This window comes from Myxocyprinus asiaticus, chromosome 31, assembly GCF_019703515.2.
Source record: "Myxocyprinus asiaticus isolate MX2 ecotype Aquarium Trade chromosome 31, UBuf_Myxa_2, whole genome shotgun sequence".
In the NCBI taxonomy this organism is placed as follows: domain Eukaryota; kingdom Metazoa; phylum Chordata; class Actinopteri; order Cypriniformes; family Catostomidae; genus Myxocyprinus; species Myxocyprinus asiaticus.
Genome location: NC_059374.1, coordinates 25,206,539 through 25,225,403, shown reverse-complemented (window position 1 = coordinate 25,225,403; position 18,865 = coordinate 25,206,539). Strand labels below are relative to the sequence as shown.

Below are 18,865 nucleotides of genomic sequence, written 5' to 3'. Positions count from 1 at the left end.
ACAATTAGTCTCATTTTTTGTACATTTTGAATTTACTAAAATATGCCTCTAACTAAATATACAGTACGTTTTAGGCACTTGTGAAAAATGTTGCATAGTGAGGATGTCTTCAAAAATAATGCCATAAATAGTTTTCATTTATCAATTAACATCATACAAAGTCCAGTAAACATACAAAAAGGCTCAATCAATATTTGGTGTGACCCCCTTTGCCTTCAAAACAGCACTAATTCTCCTAGGTACACCTGAACACAGTTTTTATATAGGATGTTAGATAGGATATTCCCAGCTTCTTGGAGAACTCGCTACAGTTCTTCTATCTATTTAGGCTTTGATGACTCGATGTCCAGTGTGGGGCTTTGTGGGGGCCATGCCATTTGTTGCAGGGATCCCTGTTCTTCTATTCTATTTGCAAAAGGAATATTTTGGAGTCTAAAATTCGTATTGACACACTAAAGCTGAAGATATAAATAAACTTCTTAACACAAATGTTTTTGTGAAACATCTTATGTGCTTACGACTTTGCACATACTGTACATACTGTATATATATATATATATATATATATATATATATATATATATATATATATATATATATATATATATATTTTTTAATTTTAATGCATTTAGGTCCTCTTTAAAGTAAAATTGTTTTAACTGATGTCACCTGCACCAACTGATGTTGGTGCTACACATCAACATTTTTGTACCAACAATGGTGCATTTCAAGATATTTCACTTGTTGAGCTTTGGTGATTATTAAATTATAACTCCAATAAAGACTACAGATGAATTTAGTCCCAAGTGAATCTGATTAATAAATAAAGGTCTTTTGCCATTTCATTATATATAAATATATAGATAGATAGATAGATAGATAGATAGATATTTACATTCTTTTACTAACACTTGGCCTTTAATGAGTAGATAACAACAGACTTTGTCTTGGGACTTGACCAAAGTAAATACCCAGACAGAAAACAAAAAGGCAGAACAATACTGCCACCTGCTGTATGGATAAACAAGTACAACTGAGTAACAAGACAAAGATGTCTTTATAAACATTTAATATTGATGTCCTGATGGTGGAATCTGTTGCAAAATAAAAGCTCTATTTGGTTAATATTTGTTAATTTTATGTGATGAAAGATTTCAGTACCAAATATAGACACTGAAGCAGGATACATCAGTATTTTACTATTTCCATTCAGAAAGTGAACAAGCATGAACAGGAAGGACTGCTATACTAGCCACTTCAGAATATGGATGCTCTGCAGATACTGAGTAATCAGTAACTGCATTGACAATATATCAGCAACACAAACTTGTACACGTCACACAGCATAAAGATAGACAGATGGCCACACATTCAAACCCCATCCCACGCACAATGAGCCAGCATGCAGACAGTACAATTTGGAGTCTAGGGATTAAAGAGTTCATTAATACATCCATCTTTGACTGCAGGAAGCAAGTATATCACAGGCTGTGAATACTGCGCTATCCATCCTCATTAGAGCACAAGAAACACTCACACATATCTTTAAACCCCTAACATCAAACTGTTTCCAGTGCCTTCTTTCTCCTCTGTTTGAGCTCAGTAAACAAGACAGATTCAGCCTTAATTAATAAAGTCAGTTTTTGTGCTTGTTAGGAGTTTTGAGCACTTTATCTCATTAAGGTCTTTTCTGAAGCTCTCAAGCTCAGATGTGTAAAGAGAAAGCCATCGTATGCTTCTCTGAGCTAAATCAGCATGAGGACACCAACACAGGGCATAAAGAAGGAGATGTAGTATCAAAGCAAGCTATTAAAGTTTCTAAATATGCTTTACTAAGTATTTATATGCAGATTGGTGACTTTGGTTGACTTGTAAAAGGCAAACAAGATTCATGAGAACCACCACACACAAACACATAAACCACACCCTTTGACTGGGAGTTTTGTTACCTTTCGTGGCCCCAGCAGCTCCGAGATGATATATGGCACCAAGAATGAGCCACAGGGCTTTCTGCTCATCAGAAGAAATGCCCAGCACCTTCATGGCTGCCTGCAATTTAGTGAACTGCTGCGATGACCTTTGCTTGTCCTCAGGCTACACACACACAAACACACACACACACACACACACACACAGAATATAAGTTGGGAGTTTATCTGATCACTGATGTGATCATCTACATGACAGCCGGCTGCTTTAAACATTAGTATGTACATGTACGCACATACTCTGTATCGAAATTGGTATTGACTAGGGCTGTCGATTTAACATGTTCATTTTGTGTGATTAATAATATAAAAAAAAACATGTTAAAAAAAGTAATGCAATTAATCATACCCATTGACGTGTACATAAATTCTGTAATAAAAATACAGATTTTCCTACTATACAAGCAATTCAAGCTTGAAGTACATCTGTTTTTGCAAACCGCATCAATAGGTGGCAGCATGCCTCAATAAACCTCACAAGCAGCGCATGAGAACTGCTCATGGTGGAAGCACAAAAGGGTTGTGAAGCACAAGAATACAGGTATCTTGAGACGTGATTTTCAAAGTTTCTACTACTTTTAACTTGACAAAGCGTCCTAACAATGCAGCGTTTCGGCGCTGAATACCAGTGAGACGCTCCAAATGCGTCCGTCTGAGCATGTACAGTACATGTATTTATTTATTTATTTATTTTTAGAGCCATGTCAGCAACAAGGCTATCCACATGGCGAGAACAGATTAAATATCAAAGAACATACAAATTAAATAAGGAATTTTAGATTTATGTCTAGACAGAAACTCTAAAATATTTTTAGGTGATACATTTTTTAAAAATATCTGTTAAGCTCGTTTCTGAATAAAACCTTTGTCTAATAGTATTAAAAACAGCGCAATCCAATAAAATGTGTTTAAAAGTATAGTCTGACAGGGAAGACATGACGGAGGTTCTTCACCTTTTAATAAAAACCCATGTGTCAATCTTGAATGACCTATTCGACACCTAGTATATACAATTTGATCACGTCTATTTTGAAGTTAAAGAAAAGATTATTGGTTATACTAGGATTTACTTCATAAAGCTTATTGTTTTTACATTCGTCCCATTCCATCTGCCACCTGTTAGAGATATAGGAGTTTAGTAATGGTTTTAGGTCTGAGGGTGGAATACTACACTCTGTGATTTCTAGAGTAAGGGCTTCTTTAGCTGAGATGTCTGCTTTCTCATTGCCTGACAGTCCAATATGACCTGGGATCCAGCAGAAAAAGATACTGAAGTTTTCTTTCTGTAAGATGTCGACTTTAGATAAAATACTCAAAATAATGCGCTGGTCTACAGTACATGTACATAGGGCGACAATTAAAAATAGCGCAGATGGAATGCAATTCGTGTACTGAGAGCTGGACACATTGACGAGCTCAAAGTAAAACAGATTTCTGTCAACTGTAGGCTTATTCAATGGTATGAAAAAAAAAATAAAAAATTATATATATATATATATATATATATTTTTTTTTTTTTTACACACACACACACACACACAGGGTTGGGGAGTAACGGAATACAAGTAAAGGGAATACGTATTTAAAATACAAAATATAAGTAACTGTATTCCTCTACAATTTAAATCATTGGTATTTAGAATACAGTTACATTCATTAAGTATTTTGATTACTGAAGAGATTACTTTGCATTTTATTGTCATTTGTTTCATTTAATATTTAGTCCTTTCAGATGGAAAACATTTATACATATAAATGATGCGATCCAAAGTGCATTTGAACAGCGGTGAAACACTTTCTTATGATGTGTTACACTCATACGAGCAGACAGAGAAGTTTAAAGTAAGTTTGGAGCAGAAGAAATAGAAATAAACCTTGTGTAAATTGTCAGCTTAACGCTAAGCTAAAATGTTATTTCTAGCCATTTTACATGAACATGTTACCAGGCACGATCATATTTTTTATCAAGAAAATTCTCATTGGATCATAATTTATTTTTTTCTAGTAAGAACTTTGATATTAGGGCAAAAATCATATTCTTGATAATAATATTTGTATTGTTTTCCTGTAAAAATATTTAAAAAAAAACCTTAAAACAAGATCAATTTGATATATATATATATATATATAGTTCTTAAGCCAATTTTTTGTATTGTCTAATCAATGCTTTATTCATCTGCCACAATAATGCAATTTATTTCAAACTGAATTTCAATCTGTTGGCCTATTATACATTGATTATAGGCCCCATGTATTATATTTATAAATATTTGAATTATTATGCATTATTTATATGAATTATCTGTATTTGAGGGTCTTTCTGTACAAATTGCTATTAATTGGATTAATTAACAGACATGTTATGTAATTAATTCGATTACAAATTTAAATTGATTGACAGCCCTAGTATCGACTGTTGTGAACTTTCACTGGTGTTGGTATTGAAATTTCAGTATTGTGACAACGCTAACTTGCCATAAAGAAATATATTCCGTTTGTTGCATGTCATCTACTTTTCAAGCATCTAATAAAAAGTTTTGTGACAGTTACTACACTGTTCCCTTTTTGACCTTGGGCAAAACTTACCTTAGTTTGAGGTACAATCCCAAAAGCACTGTTCTCTGCAAAGTGGTTTAAATGCAACTCCGTTCTGCAGGAACATTGAAATTAAGTTAAGGTATAAAATCATACAGTTATTATATAAAGGCCTTTAATAATGCAAGCTTACAATTGCAAGCTTTTTGAAAGCAGAGAATGTCTGGAACTACAGTTAATGGGAAAATTGCATTCACCTGAGAGTATTGTCTGCTCCAGCCATCATGAAGTAAAAGACATTGAAAGTGCACTCAGCCTCTGGTCGTTTCACCACCCTCAGCTTCTCTAGCAGCATGGTCTACACAAAAACACAAAAAAAAAAAAAGAGATCAATGAATGAGTTTACATCCACAACAATATATTGCAATTACATTAATGTGCAAATCCACAAACCTGGATGGAAGCAGAGGCCACCTGGCCAGTTTGGTCAAAATCAAGGGAGACAATCTGGGAGAACCGGCTAGCATTGGTGTTCATGGAAGTGGCGCTGTTTCCGAAGGCCTCTAGGACTGTGTAAACTGCTTGCCATTTCTCAGCTGGAGGACACAGACACATTAATATTTAATTCTCTACAAGTTAAACAGGCTCATTCACTGAGTGCAATAGAAGAGAGGATCCAGGCCCAGCATTCAGAGGTGAACATATGCAGATAACATAATGGTCTCTTTAATGGTATAGTTGATGAGCACTGTAGTCTTCATTAGGTCATTATGGGCTAAGCAGAGGCTGAGCAGGCTTTGATGATGGCTAATTATCAGAGCGCTTCAGTGGGCATCATTAGCAGAGCCCTCATCTATCACCCTCTTACCAGCTCTCCCTCTCCACACTATTCGAGCCAATTTCCACTGACCGCATGACACCATTTCATTCACCCTTTACCACAGGCATTTCATGCTTTTCAAACACATGGCGAAATAATATACAGCTAAAATGGGTAATTTTATAATGGCCAATATTAGGATATTGTATAATAAGACTGATTAGACCAATATTGGAAGCAGATGATATCAGGGCAGTCAATTTTGCTGTTATATCCAAACCACCAGGGGTGATTATTATCGATGCCAAACAGCTTAGTCTTGGTGTCATAGCAGCAAAATATAGCATTTAAGTGATTTTAAAGGGGTCATATGTCATGAGGAATAACATTTTCCTTGATATTTTGACACGAGGACATTCTACTATAAAAACATACTGTAAAGTTCAGAACTCAACAATTCATCCCCAATACAATAAAACCATTTATTGAAACCAAGCTGCAAAAACGCCTCATTCTCTACTTCCGTGACATACCTATGTCACTTCCACCTCTGCAGCAACAACATCAATGCCTACTTTTTATCATCGCACCCTTGGCCCCACCCACTGGTGCTTCAGTTCGTAAACAGAGAGAGAGCAGAACAGACAGGTCTGGTGTGGCCTACTAACTATTCCTGAACACCAAAGGGGACCCCATCTGGACTATTTTTAATTATTTTTGTAAATAAACATGCACTAGACAGAGGTCTTTGTTCATTGTCATGTATCTCGTGCCACTTTTAAAAGGTGCGGTGTCAAGTTACAATACTGAAAATGAGACCTCGTTCTGTTTTGTTCAGCTGCGCTTTGTTGTTTTGAGCACAAAAGCATCCTGGATGCACGTTCTTGTGCCCATCTGCGCTATTTTTTATTGTTGGGGAATGAATGCATACACAAGATGGACGTCTTGGACCTTTTGATGCGTTTCCGGCAATGTGCACCTCAATGCAGGTAGAGCTTGCCGATTTTTCCGATTAATTCGAATTAATTAATTGCATTTTCAACTACACTGAAATTTTTCTGATATCTGGACTCTATCTGCAGGTGTTTATGGTTATACATACAAATTGACTGATATACTAAAAATGCTTTCTAGATAAACATGACTATTTCTAGATACTGATTTCTAGACAACTTTCTAGATTGACATGATTTAGATAAAAATAATACCTAAATTGGCTTTGAGGTATTTTGTAGTTTTCTTATTTTATACTATTTTTCTGAACATCAGTGTTGTTTTAAATAAATTAGATTTTAATTTATTATACTTTTACACTGTTGACAACTTTGTGTGTTGCACTTTTGTTTGTGTAAAACGTAGATTTTTGTAACCAGGTTGCCTTGCATTCTAATAAGGAACATGTTATTTGAGAAATACCTTTAAATGTAGGAAAATCAAATCGAAAATCGTTTTAAAAAGTTTTTTAAAAAATCAAGATTTTTTTTTTTTGCAGGATGATATTGTATGTGTGCTTCTTGTTTCATCATGCTTTGGACTATGTATGTGCATTTGTTCGGCTCATACCAGCGTGGATTGCTTGTGAACAGACAAACTACGATTCAAGCTTTGCAAAGGAACTTTCATTGAAGGATAGGGCAGTTGAAAAAACACTTCCGATCGCAAAACGTAAGTAAACAGTTTCATTTATGAATATTTCAAATGTCATGACTGTTTGATAGTTTACTGTGCTGCTATGCTTGAGTTAACAGTTTAATATATTCGGATACAATGTGTTGGATGTGCGTTGTGCGTAAACCCTGAAATTTTGTTTTATAATGTTATGGAGCTTGTTCATTCTCTTCCGATTGAGATTTAAATATGGCTGTATTCAAAAGGCTGCACAATTTTAGCCAATCAAAACACTTGGCGTTTACGTTGAAGTTTAAAGGAGGCACTTAGGCCAAAACCAAGCCTTTCTGGCAAAGGGCCAGAGACAGGGTAGAAAATTATAATATTTTACTAAATTATGACTATTTTGGTGCAAAAAACCTTTCATCAGTGGACCTCAGGCAAGATAATAAAAAAAATATAAAATAAAAAAAAGGAGTATGTCATGACCCCTTTAAAGGTTCGAACCAGTAAAGATTTTGCCGGTGCTGCCGGCGATGGACACCAGGTAGTGGACCAAATGCTGGCAGTTCGTGGTCTTGCCGCTTCCACTCTTTCCAAGCAGTACGATGGATTGGTCCTGCCGTGTGGTCAGAAGGTTTCGGTAGGCCGACTGAGCCACTGCGTAAATATGAGGAGCAGTGTCCTCCCGCCGACAACCTTTAAACATGTGCATAACCTGAAACAACATGAAGAGAAAGAGGGGTCCAATTTCATTAAAGTTATGCACTTGAAAAAGCTAACATGTTTGTCAAAAAAGGATCTCGTGACAATGTCTGAAACATTCAAATTCTCTGTGCCTCCTGAGCAAGAAAGTGTCTCTGTTTAAAGCTGAAAAGCATTATGAAAAAAAGAATTGCTTGACATATAACAGTGTAACGTATATAACTAAATGTATAACAAACTATTAATTTTCTGTACAACAGAAGAGTCAGTATTGAAAACCTTAAAGAAATTGTAAATCCATAACCATTTTTTTTTCAATGAAGGAAAAGTCAATAAAGCTGTTAAAGAAAACGTGCAATAACATATTTATGACTATACAAAACACTCATTTCTGCACATAATCAACCTGATTCATAATGCCAAATCACTTAATTAGGACCTATGCCCAAAAGAAATACTCTTCTGGACTGTAATTACATTTTATGGGAAGTACTTCATCTTGCATAAAATCCAATAAAGCTCATTAGCAGCATTCAGTCGCCTATTTCCTAGAGTGTTTAACTTATGAAGGGACGATGTATATCAGCAAAAAGTTAATTTTGTTTGGAGTACACCAGCATATAAATGGCTTCTAAGCAAATATGCATAAACTAAAAGCCACAAAACTAAAATTTTCAGTTCACGGGGTATTTAAATACGGCATCCAGAATAATGTTATAAAGATCATTTTAATAATTCTCTGCAGATATTGTGAACTCCCAGGTAAGTGGTGAACTGGCTTCTCACCTTCTCGGAGTACATGGATGGGGCACTGATAGGGTTGATGATAACCATATTGGGCCCTGCGTGCGTATGGATGAGGTTTCCTCCATAGCGCTGACGCAGTGAGTGCATGACGCTAGACTCATTCAGGTAGAGCAAAGTCGCCAAGTCCTCACAGCGGTCAAATGATGGCGGGTTTGCCTGAGGAGAGGGGTTGAAAAGATTAAAGGTCATACAATGAAAGAAAGCAGGAGTGATTAAGACTGGTGACGAATGGTAAAAGTGAGGAAACTCCTGGCAAAAAGAAAGTTTAAATTGATGTGCCGCAGTCATAATAGCCTCGACACTTCATGCCAAGTTTTTAATGTAATTTAAAACATGTCGCCCTCAACTCTGGATCCAGCTTTGCAATTCCCTAATCGAAAAGATGGTTAAAAACTTGATTTGAGGTCAACCTTGACATTACGGAAATCATCAGCTCAGAGCTGCCCTTCACTGGGTAGTATATGAATTAAACTACTGTGCCAGGCAGGGACTGAACAGACAATATCTCCAAGCAATTGTCTCATCAAGGGCTAAGAGTGCAAACTCTGAAAAAGGCAGCAATGACCTGCAAAACTATTCTATTAAGTCTTGTGTGACACTGAGGCCAGGAGTTGTATGTGTGTCCGTGTCTTTCATTTGTTCTGTTTTATAAACTGGGTTAAATCTCACTGGTTTCTCTATGATCCATCCCTGCTGAAAAGACCAGCACATACATGCATGAATGAATATGAAACCTCTGGTCTATACATACAGGACAAGCAAAGACCCAATCTCCTCTTGTCCATTTTTACAGGGAAACCAATGAGAAAAAAGAACACACACTTGAATACAACAGGACCAACCTTCTCAATGTCATCTTCGTCCACGTCCAGTACTGTTCCATCATGCTCCAGTCTGATTTTCACTTTCCCCTCTGGTAGACTGCCTGCCTCTGTTTTCAGCACAGTGGCTGTGAGGAAACCAGAGAACATTGTGAATGTTTTCACTGCTGTATAAATGCAGACATCATTTTGTATATCATACTTGAAGAGGTAACCTTATAACGAGGCTTCTAACATTCTAATGTCATTAAAGTGTTCTAGGAAATGTCTGAAAAATCACATACACACACACACAAAAATAAAACTTTAATTTTTTAAACCAAAATATTTTTTTTTCTAAATTGACATTCATCAGGGTGTAAATAAGGTATCTCCGAAAAACTGCCTTTGTTTTTTTTCCCAATCATGTCACCTGTAACTGAGTAGAATGTTGTGTTGATACGACAAAGCAATCAAAAGTTATAGCATTACAAATATAACTTATCCTTATGTAATACTTGTACGTAAGAAATAATTACATGCAAATACAACAATGATTAAAGGTATGCATGCAGACATGAGTAACGAGATCTCATTCATTTCCATTTGGTGTCATTTGAGCCATCATTCAGTCTGTGTCATGTACTTGGCGCCATCTCCTGGTGGCCATATGTAATTAGAGTGAACTATCATCTCTACCCATATTTGGATGATTTTCACCTCTGGTTGCAGCGATCTGAATCCTAATACGATTGGTTTAATGTTCCATGATGCTGGCTATGTATAACATAATTTTCGATGAAGTTACCTATTCCAAGAAAGCTAATGTGTTTTTAGCCAGATAGCACATTATGTGCTTTGTGTGGGCTAGCTTTAAAGATAATCGCCTCCATCTAAGTAATAGTATGTGATATTTTATGTTCTGTTTATTTTTTGTAAAGTTATTAGCAAAAGCACGGCATACACAGTAAGCAACACCTGTTTACATGTAACATGTATGCCAAAGACATACTTAGCCATTACTCGGTATATTTTTTCCGTGAATAAAACAAATAGGCTGGTTGTATTTTACTCTTTGTGAGCTTTCCAACGACATATGACACTTGGCTACTTGATCAGTTTGATGTTTTAACCATTTACAATAATATGTGCAGTGAAAATCATTAATAAATTATTATAAAAATTTATAAATTATCAAAACGGAACACTACTTATTTGTCTGAAAAAAAGCGTTTGCTCAGTTTGGGTCAAAATGCCTACATGCACTGTAAAGTACAGCTTCTAAGCTTTAAAACGATACCTATTTTGTGTTGGTCAAGACTGCAGTTATTAATATTTTGAAAATATTTTTTTCTGTGCGGGCCCGCAAAGCTTAAAGAGTTAAGTATAATTAAGTATATACTTAATCAAGTATAAAATGGCAACACTTTACAATAAGGTTCCATTTGTTAACATTAATTAACATGAACTAACAATGAACAATACTTTTACAGCATATATCTATCTTGGTTAATGTTTAAAATGGAAAGTTGTATATGTTAACATTAGTTAATATGATTTAACATGAACAAACAATAAAAAAATAAATTAAAAAAACCTGTATATTATATTACCTAGCATTAAATAAAGATGAATAAATGCTGTAAAAATATATTGTTCATTGTTAGTTTATGATACCCAATGCATTAAAGGAATGTTCTGGGTTCAGTACAAGTTAAGCTCAATCGACAACATTTGTGGCATAATGTTTACTCATTCCTCCTTTTATTTAAAAAAACCTCCTTTTCTTTAAAACAAAAAGCAAAGATCTAGGTTAAAGTGAGGTACTTACAATAGAAGTGAATGGGGACAATTTTTGGAGGGTTTAAAGGAAGATATGTGAAGTTTACAATTTTATAAAAGCACTTGCATTAGGGGAGTCGATTGACGCCATGTAAGGGTCGGACGTGCGAACGGCGAGCACTGCGCACTTTGCTAGTTTTTAGTTATTTTTGTGTCCTAAACCGGTGAGATTCGATACACTCTGTTTCATAACTGTTCTATAAAGACAATGTGTCAAAGAATTCAAAATCCTCGGGATCTGGAGACATTAAAAGACACTTACGTGCTCAAGCTGATACCCCTGACAGGGCCGCACACCAGGGACTCAGTTTGGACGGTGCGACGTGAGAAATTCAACGTCAACTGTCAAACATGTCTGTGATGCTGACGAAGGTCATAGCGGACTTGGAGGATCTTGCAGTAATACGTTGATCGACTGCGGCGATGGAGGCGAAATTCTCCGAGTTGGTTACAAGATTGTTAGACGTCGAGAAACAGATTGATTATCTGGAGTCATCGGAGAGGGAATTAGCTGCTAATCCGCTAGTGACCAAGGCAGATTTGCAGTGCGTCTGGGAAAAGTCAGAAGACCTTGAGAATCGTAATCGGCGAAACAACGTCCATATTGTTGGAATTCCTGAGAACGAGGAAGGCCGAGATATGGTGAAATTCCTAGACGATCTTTTCCTGTGTCTGCTCGACATAACAGGCCATAAGCTGGAAATCGAGCGAGCTCACAGAGTCCCGGCTCGGAGATCGGCTGAGGGATACAGGCCCCAATCAATTCTGGCCAAATTTCTGAGATCATCCGATAAAGATGTCGTGTTATGCAAGGCGAGGAGTAAAGGAAGGCTTTCTTGGAAGAACAACAACATTTTCTTGTTCCCAGACTTTGCGAATTCGACAAGAGAGAAACGTGATCGATTCAAGGAATGCAAGAAACTCTTACATCAACGGAAGATCGCTTTTGCACTGATGTTTCCGGCCAAACTGAGAATAGATACTAAGGATGGCTGCAAAGTATTTACATGCCCACAACAAGCAAAGTCTTTCATAAAGTCATTGGAATGAGTAAGTTATTTTGGTGATTTTCATATTGCTCCCGAGTGACTCGCTGAACATACACTTGACTGTCTGAGGAAGCTGGGCGTCCTTTTTTTGTTTGTTTCTTCTTGTGATAGTTCCGCCTAGCGGCTGGAGTTTGTTTTGTGGAATAACACTCCTTTGGGACAGTTGTGGATGAATCTGCTCGTTCTTTGTACTTGTGCCTCCTACTGGATGGAGTTTGTTTTGTGGAATATTTTTTTGCGGGACATTGGAAGGATTAGGTCATCTGCTGTACTTATGAACAGCCTGCTCACTGAACATTCGTTTGACTGCCAGAGGAAACTGAACGGTTGATATTTTTTGTATTAATTTTATATATATATATATAAATAAAAAAAATATAAACCATTCTGTTATATATATATATATATATATATATGTATATTTTTTTTTTTTGTGTGTGTGTGTGTGTGTGTGTGTGTGTGTGTGTGTGTGTGTGAGCTTGTTTTGTGGAGGAACACACCATCGGGACAGTATGTGGATGAATCTACACGTTCTTTGTGTTTATTCTGCCTATTGGCTGGAGTTTGTTTTATAGATTTTTCTGTTATGTAATTCTGTCTCACAAAATTTTTATAGAAGCACCGGATGGCAAAGTTGTCACGGGGACTCTCGTAGGTGTACATGGACTTTTTGAGTTTAGAGGGATGGACGCCGGTTGACGCTGTTGTGCGCGTGGTTAATGCGCACGTTTTTGTTTTTTTTCTGTTTGTTTGGTTCTGGGGGAATTTCGGGGTTTGATTGTTGCACTAATGTTGGAAAGTGGTCTTTATAATCTTGTTTTTGACACAAAATCTATTTTTTCTAATATGTCAAAATGTCAAATGTTAATATGAGTGTACTATCTCTCTCCACGTGGAATGTGAATGGGTTGGGGCACCCCATAAAAGAAGGAAAGTTATTTCTCTTCTTAAACATAAGAAATATGATATAGTGTTTCTTCAAGAAACGCATCTTTCCCCGCAGGAAGCTGAAAAATTTGGGAAGATATGGGGTGGACATATTTTCTTTAGTGCTGGCTCAAGTAAGAGCAGGAGAGTCATTACATTGATAAGTAAACATCTACAACTCAAATGTCTCTAACAGATTAAAGATAAATTAGGAAGAGTCATTATTGTTTTACCAGAAATTCAAGGGTGAAGTCTTATTTTGGCTAATATATACGCACCTAACGTTGATGATCAGGGGGTTTTTTTATATATCTTGAAGGGATGTTGCAAGCCGTTGGCACCCCTCATGATATAATATTGGGAGGAGACTTTAATCTTTTGATGGACTCAGTCCTTGATCAAAGTGAAGCTAAAGTGTGTAAGCCCCCTAGAGCAACATTGACGCTTCACGGGATGTGTAAAAATCTTGGTCTTACAGATATTTGGAGACTTTTGAACCCATATGGTAGGGACTATACATTTTTTTCATCAGTCCATAAGATCTATTCTAGAATCGATTTTTATATATATATTTAGCAAAATCTTGAATTTCAACAAATATTAAAGGCTGAAATCAATGTGTATATGGAGACCAACTGGTCCTCAGTATCCTCTGTGGGCGTGGCTTGGGAGGCACTTAAGGTGGTTCTTAGGGGTCAGATCATACAGTATTCCTTATTCATCAAAAAGTCCAAAAGCACAAGAACTTGTGGAGTCGGAAGGGAATATTAAAAGTGCAGAGGCAGAGCTGAAGCGCCGAATGTCGTCTGAGGGCCTCAGAGAATTGACCCGATTGAAATACAGATATAATACTATTTTGTCGCGAAAGGTGGAGTTTTGGCTATTCAGGGCAAGACAGTCATACTTTGAGTCGGGGGACAAAGCAGGGAAGCTTTTGACTAGTTATATAAAGCAGAGAGAATCTTTTTCTACCATTCCCTCAGTGAAATCTGCTGGTGGTGAAATATTTACCTCAGCCATTGATATTAATAATGCTTATAAAGAATTCTATCTTGATTTTTATCGTTCCACGTCTTCGTCTACTGATGAAGATATTAAAAACGAATTATTATATAATTAAATCAACTATTCTATAACCATTTGATTCTATTTTATTCAATCGTTATTTAAGCTAGGGTGTGCAATCTTTTCCAGAAACATTTTTTGTTATACTGGTTGAAAGTCTCTTCACATCCTGATAGCAATCAATAATTTAAGTGGCTAAAAAAAAAAAAAAAAGAAAAAAAAAAAAAAAATATATATATATATATATATATATATATATCTTCTGTGGAAGGGACAGAACTAAAAAATGATCGACCAATCATTGCATTAGGTTCAAATGTATTGACAGGATGTCCTTCCTGTCTGTCAATCTATATTTGCATACCGCCACGCAACTTGTTCGCGCAGACAATCACATGTCATCAGCGCGGGTTCCTTGATGCTGTGCAGAGCGAGCGAGAGAATGGAAGGCAAACCGCAGCTACCTTATGTTCCTCCTGAACCACCAGTAAAAGGAAACAAGAAAAGAAAGACCCTTTTAGAAATGTCTCTCCACCTGGCGCTTAGACTATGCTCTGTGTGTGTGTGTGTTCGTGTGTGATAGAGGAGGCGTGGCTTTGGAGACACCTCTGAAGCGAGGGCGGCCTCTATGCTTTCAAACTAGCTTGCTAACTGCTAGCCTCTCTGGATAACATACCCTAGCTTTAACTGTATGAGAGAGAGGGAGAGATTTTAGTTTCTTTAATGTGATATTATACTATGTTTCGTTTCGCCTTGTGTATGTTTTCTCCGTTTTCTCCTGCTCTCTGTCCTAATGTTCCACAGATGATGAGGCCTGACATTCCAGCAAGTCTTGGGGAGAAGGCCTCTATTCCGGAGGAGAAGATAGCATCGATACATTGAATGTCTTGATAACTTATGTCTCTGAATTATTTATGGTTATTGTGCCCTCAAATGTGACTTTGCCACAATCGAAAATAACTTACAAGGATTTTAATTGCTCTCCTTGGTACCCCTTTGACGTAAAGAAATAAGGAGTAGCCATAACTGATAGCTAATCTCTGATATCTGATCATAAGTTTGTCTCAACCAAGGATGGGATCTCGATTCATGTTGTGGCTAATAATTATTGTTTGCATGAAGACGGAAGCAGTCCATATTTGGAATATGTTAAAATATTTGAATAGTTGACCTACCAGAATGCTAGAAATTGTGGTATGATGACACCTTTAATGTAATTTGCATATGACTGTAATTGCTTTGGAAAGTTTGTAAAACTTCACTTTGACTTCCTGTCTTTCTAACTGTTCTCATCCACTCGTGATGCTTATTGAACCTGCAGAGAACAATCAGAGTAAACTCTCTCATTTGATTATTGCAAAACCTGACTCTGAGTTTTATTCCTCAATATACATATTGAGGACCCAGCTGTTACCCCCTACACTACCATCTCACATGACTCCAAAAAGGCATTTGATATGGTAGAATGGGATTATCTTTTTATGATTTTGGAAATATACGGGTTCGGGAATACTTTTATTGGATGGATTAAGTTACTTTGTAGACACCTGGTAGCGGCGGTACAAACAAATTGATTAATTTCAGATTATTTTACTCTGAATAGGGGCACCCGGCAGGGTTGCCCTCTTTCCCCATTATTGTTCTGTCTTGCCCTGGAACCATTAGCAGCTGCGAGTCAGTTGGTCTAAATCAGAAGCTTTGGCTCCGACAGCGTACTGCCCAGTAACAGCTTTTCAGCTGGGCGCCTTTCAGTGGCCCAAACAGGGCATTAAGTGTTTGGGTATTTTATTACCAGCAAATTTGTGTAATAATTTAAGTTAATTTTGACCCCTTAATAAAAAGGTTTGAGCGATGTGGACAGGTGGGCTTCATTACATTTATCTATGATTGGAAAGTTAATGTTATTAAAATGAATTGTATTCCAAAATTTAACAAACTGCTACAGTCTCTCCCTGTAGATGTCCCCCTCTCTTATTTCAAGCAATTTGATAGCATAGTGAAGTTCTTCATTTGGAATGGTATTACATAAGCCGACTGAAAAAGGTGGGCTAGGCCTACCCAAGATTTTGTTTTATTATTATGCATTCAGTCTCAGAAATTTGGCTCATTGGTCTCTTCCGCCTGAGAGAGCCCCTCCCTTGTTTTGTATTGAACAGGAAGTTCTGAAATTCTCAAATTTTATTTTGCCCCAGACTCTGTATTTTAGGTGATAGGGCGGTCATTAATATGGAGAATAAGCACATAAAAAACTGGGTCCTAACTATCATTATGATTGCCAGACAGATAAAATCATTTTTACACACATATCCTGTCTTGTGGCAATACTTTTGAAACAGTGAGTATTAGGGATGTCCTGTCTGATACCGCGGTCATGTACTAGTACTCATGCTCCAGTACCAAAAACCGATACCATCTGACGTACGAATGTAATTGCCTAAACATTCAGCGCACAAATTAAAATCACGTTACATCCTAGTGAGATTATTTAACAGCAAATGCTGTGATTTAATGATATAAATATATAGTTTGCATGAGCGGCTGCAAATGTGAGCACTTGTGAATGTGTGGAGACAGTGTGGTGCCAATACCGGCTGCAAGTAACATTTAAAGCTCGCCATGACTCAAACAAGAGAAACACCCATCATGAGCATCGAGCGCTCTGTTTGTAGCAGATGACAGCGTACAGAGCACAAATTCACGTTGTAGCAGGAGGCACAAACAGAGTACATACTTATTTAATTAAATAGTAGCCTTTTGTGGTTTAATAATCACTGAGTCACATAGCCACTGCCTTTTCCGGAGTGGGAAGCTCCCATCTTATGTGAGCTCCTTGGTCATAACACAGAAATACTTCAAAATAAATGCTCCGCCAAATTAAAAGCTCAATTTAAATAAAAAAAAAGTATGACAAATGTATTATTCAATTATATACTACTACTACTACAACTAATAAAAATAATAATAAATCAATAGTAATTGTATTACATTTAAGCAATATCTTACATCTGTGATGCTCTGTAATGCATAACTTTTTATAATTAAAAATATAATAGAAATGAGGTTCTGAATAAAAGTCAGTGTTTCCCATATATGCATTCATCAGCGGCACACCGTTGCTGCTAAATTATGAGCACCATTGCTGAGATTTCACATGGTTCATTAATATACTTTATGCAACGTAACACTTGCTAGGCCCAGTCAGCTGTGCACTTTTTACACTGCACGCAGTTGAATGGGGCTGGTACTATGAAACGAAAGGGAGCCCACCACACACACACACACACACACACACACGCACAGAAAAACACAATGATGTCACTGTCTAGCAGTCCAATGTGAACATGTCCTGCAGTGGAGAGAAGCAGGATACCCGCAGGGTCTGAATATCAGCGTGGGATTGCAGGTATTGCGCACAAATGTAATCATTTCCACAGGTTCCACGTTCAGAATGCGGGGAATTACCGCACACTTTTATTCACTTTAACACGTAGCTGTGAATTGGTAAACTAATCTATACAGATGAACAAATCAATAATCTTGTGTTTGTATCAAACTGTAATTTCAGAATCTGCACGAGTAAATCAGCTCTTCCGCATCCCTCTCTCCCTCCCTCATGCACTTCACTGAACGCTTGTTGAGTTTAGTGTGTAAGCGCACGCAGAAAGAAAGTCACAAGTAAGTTTGTCGCATATTTACTGAACTTAAGATTCGGCATTGTACCGCGTCTCTGTAAGCGAGTGATGCGATAAAACTATTGCTCCTGTTTATAATCAACAAAGCAAAGCTGTCAACATTATAACAAAATAGTGACAGTGAATGATGCCTGGAACTAACTTCAGATGTTTTGTGTTCCACAGAAGAGAGAAATTCATACAGGCTTGGGGATGAGTAATGACAGAAATTTCATTTTTGGGTGAACTGCCCTTTAACTACCTGTTATAGTCTTTGTTAAATGTATCTGCCAAGAACAACAACATAAATGTAAGTCAGCCCATGATTGCATCACGTCTTGCTGAGAAACAAGTAACTGAAGCAGAGGACCATAATTAGGCTATATACTTAAAAAATCATTCTATCTGAATAAAACTAGAAGTAAGAATTGTAACTCTCCATGAGATTTAGGTAAGATTGTAGTAAATGTTCAGATGTTTTAGTACATTTTACCCCCAGAGCCCTTCAAAAGCCCCCAGTAAGCACACACAGGACAAGGTGAAAATTAATAACCTATCTATAATGATTCAAAGGTTGTTTTATGCTATTTCTCCACCAACGTGTGTAAAAATGGGTCCGGTGTTATGGGTTCGTGTACGCACGCACAACAGCACCACTGCTGAAAAAAATCCTAGGGGAAACACTGAAAGCACTTCATTTGATAAAAATAATACAACATCATGTTGAAAATTAATTGTTATACTTTAATTTGATTAAAGTTTTAATGAATGTATTTATTTAAACACCATTTTGATTATAAAATTGAAATAAAATGTTATGCAGTTGAAAAAAAACAAAAAAAACATCAGGTATCAGACTCTGTATCGGAGAGTACCAAAAATGTATCGGTACTCGTACTTGGTCTCAAAAAATTGGTATCGGACATCCCTAGTTAGTATTTTAAAGTAAAAAAATTGGCCCTCATTCACTTCCATTGTAAGTGCCTCACTGGAACCCAGATTTTTGCTTTTTTTTTTTTTAAGAAAAGGAGGAACGAGATGAAATGAA

General features: G+C 36.7%; 1 protein-coding gene across 12 annotated transcripts in view; it reads right to left on the bottom strand.

Moving 5' to 3' along the window:
• The window catches only part of myo18ab (myosin XVIIIA b), a 172,996-nt gene that overhangs the window by 82,703 nt on the left and 71,428 nt on the right, over window positions 1-18,865 (bottom strand). For all 12 annotated transcript variants that reach the window (XM_051665907.1, XM_051665908.1, XM_051665909.1 and 9 more), the window contains 7 exons: window positions 9,306-9,412; window positions 8,443-8,619; window positions 7,459-7,669; window positions 4,977-5,119; window positions 4,781-4,881; window positions 4,575-4,638; window positions 1,950-2,094 (listed from right to left, as the gene is read on the bottom strand). In XM_051665907.1, the coding sequence (XP_051521867.1) occupies window positions 1,950-2,094; window positions 4,575-4,638; window positions 4,781-4,881; window positions 4,977-5,119; window positions 7,459-7,669; window positions 8,443-8,619; window positions 9,306-9,412 (948 nt within the window). The remainder of the gene's footprint in view (window positions 1-1,949; window positions 2,095-4,574; window positions 4,639-4,780; window positions 4,882-4,976; window positions 5,120-7,458; window positions 7,670-8,442; window positions 8,620-9,305; window positions 9,413-18,865) is intronic.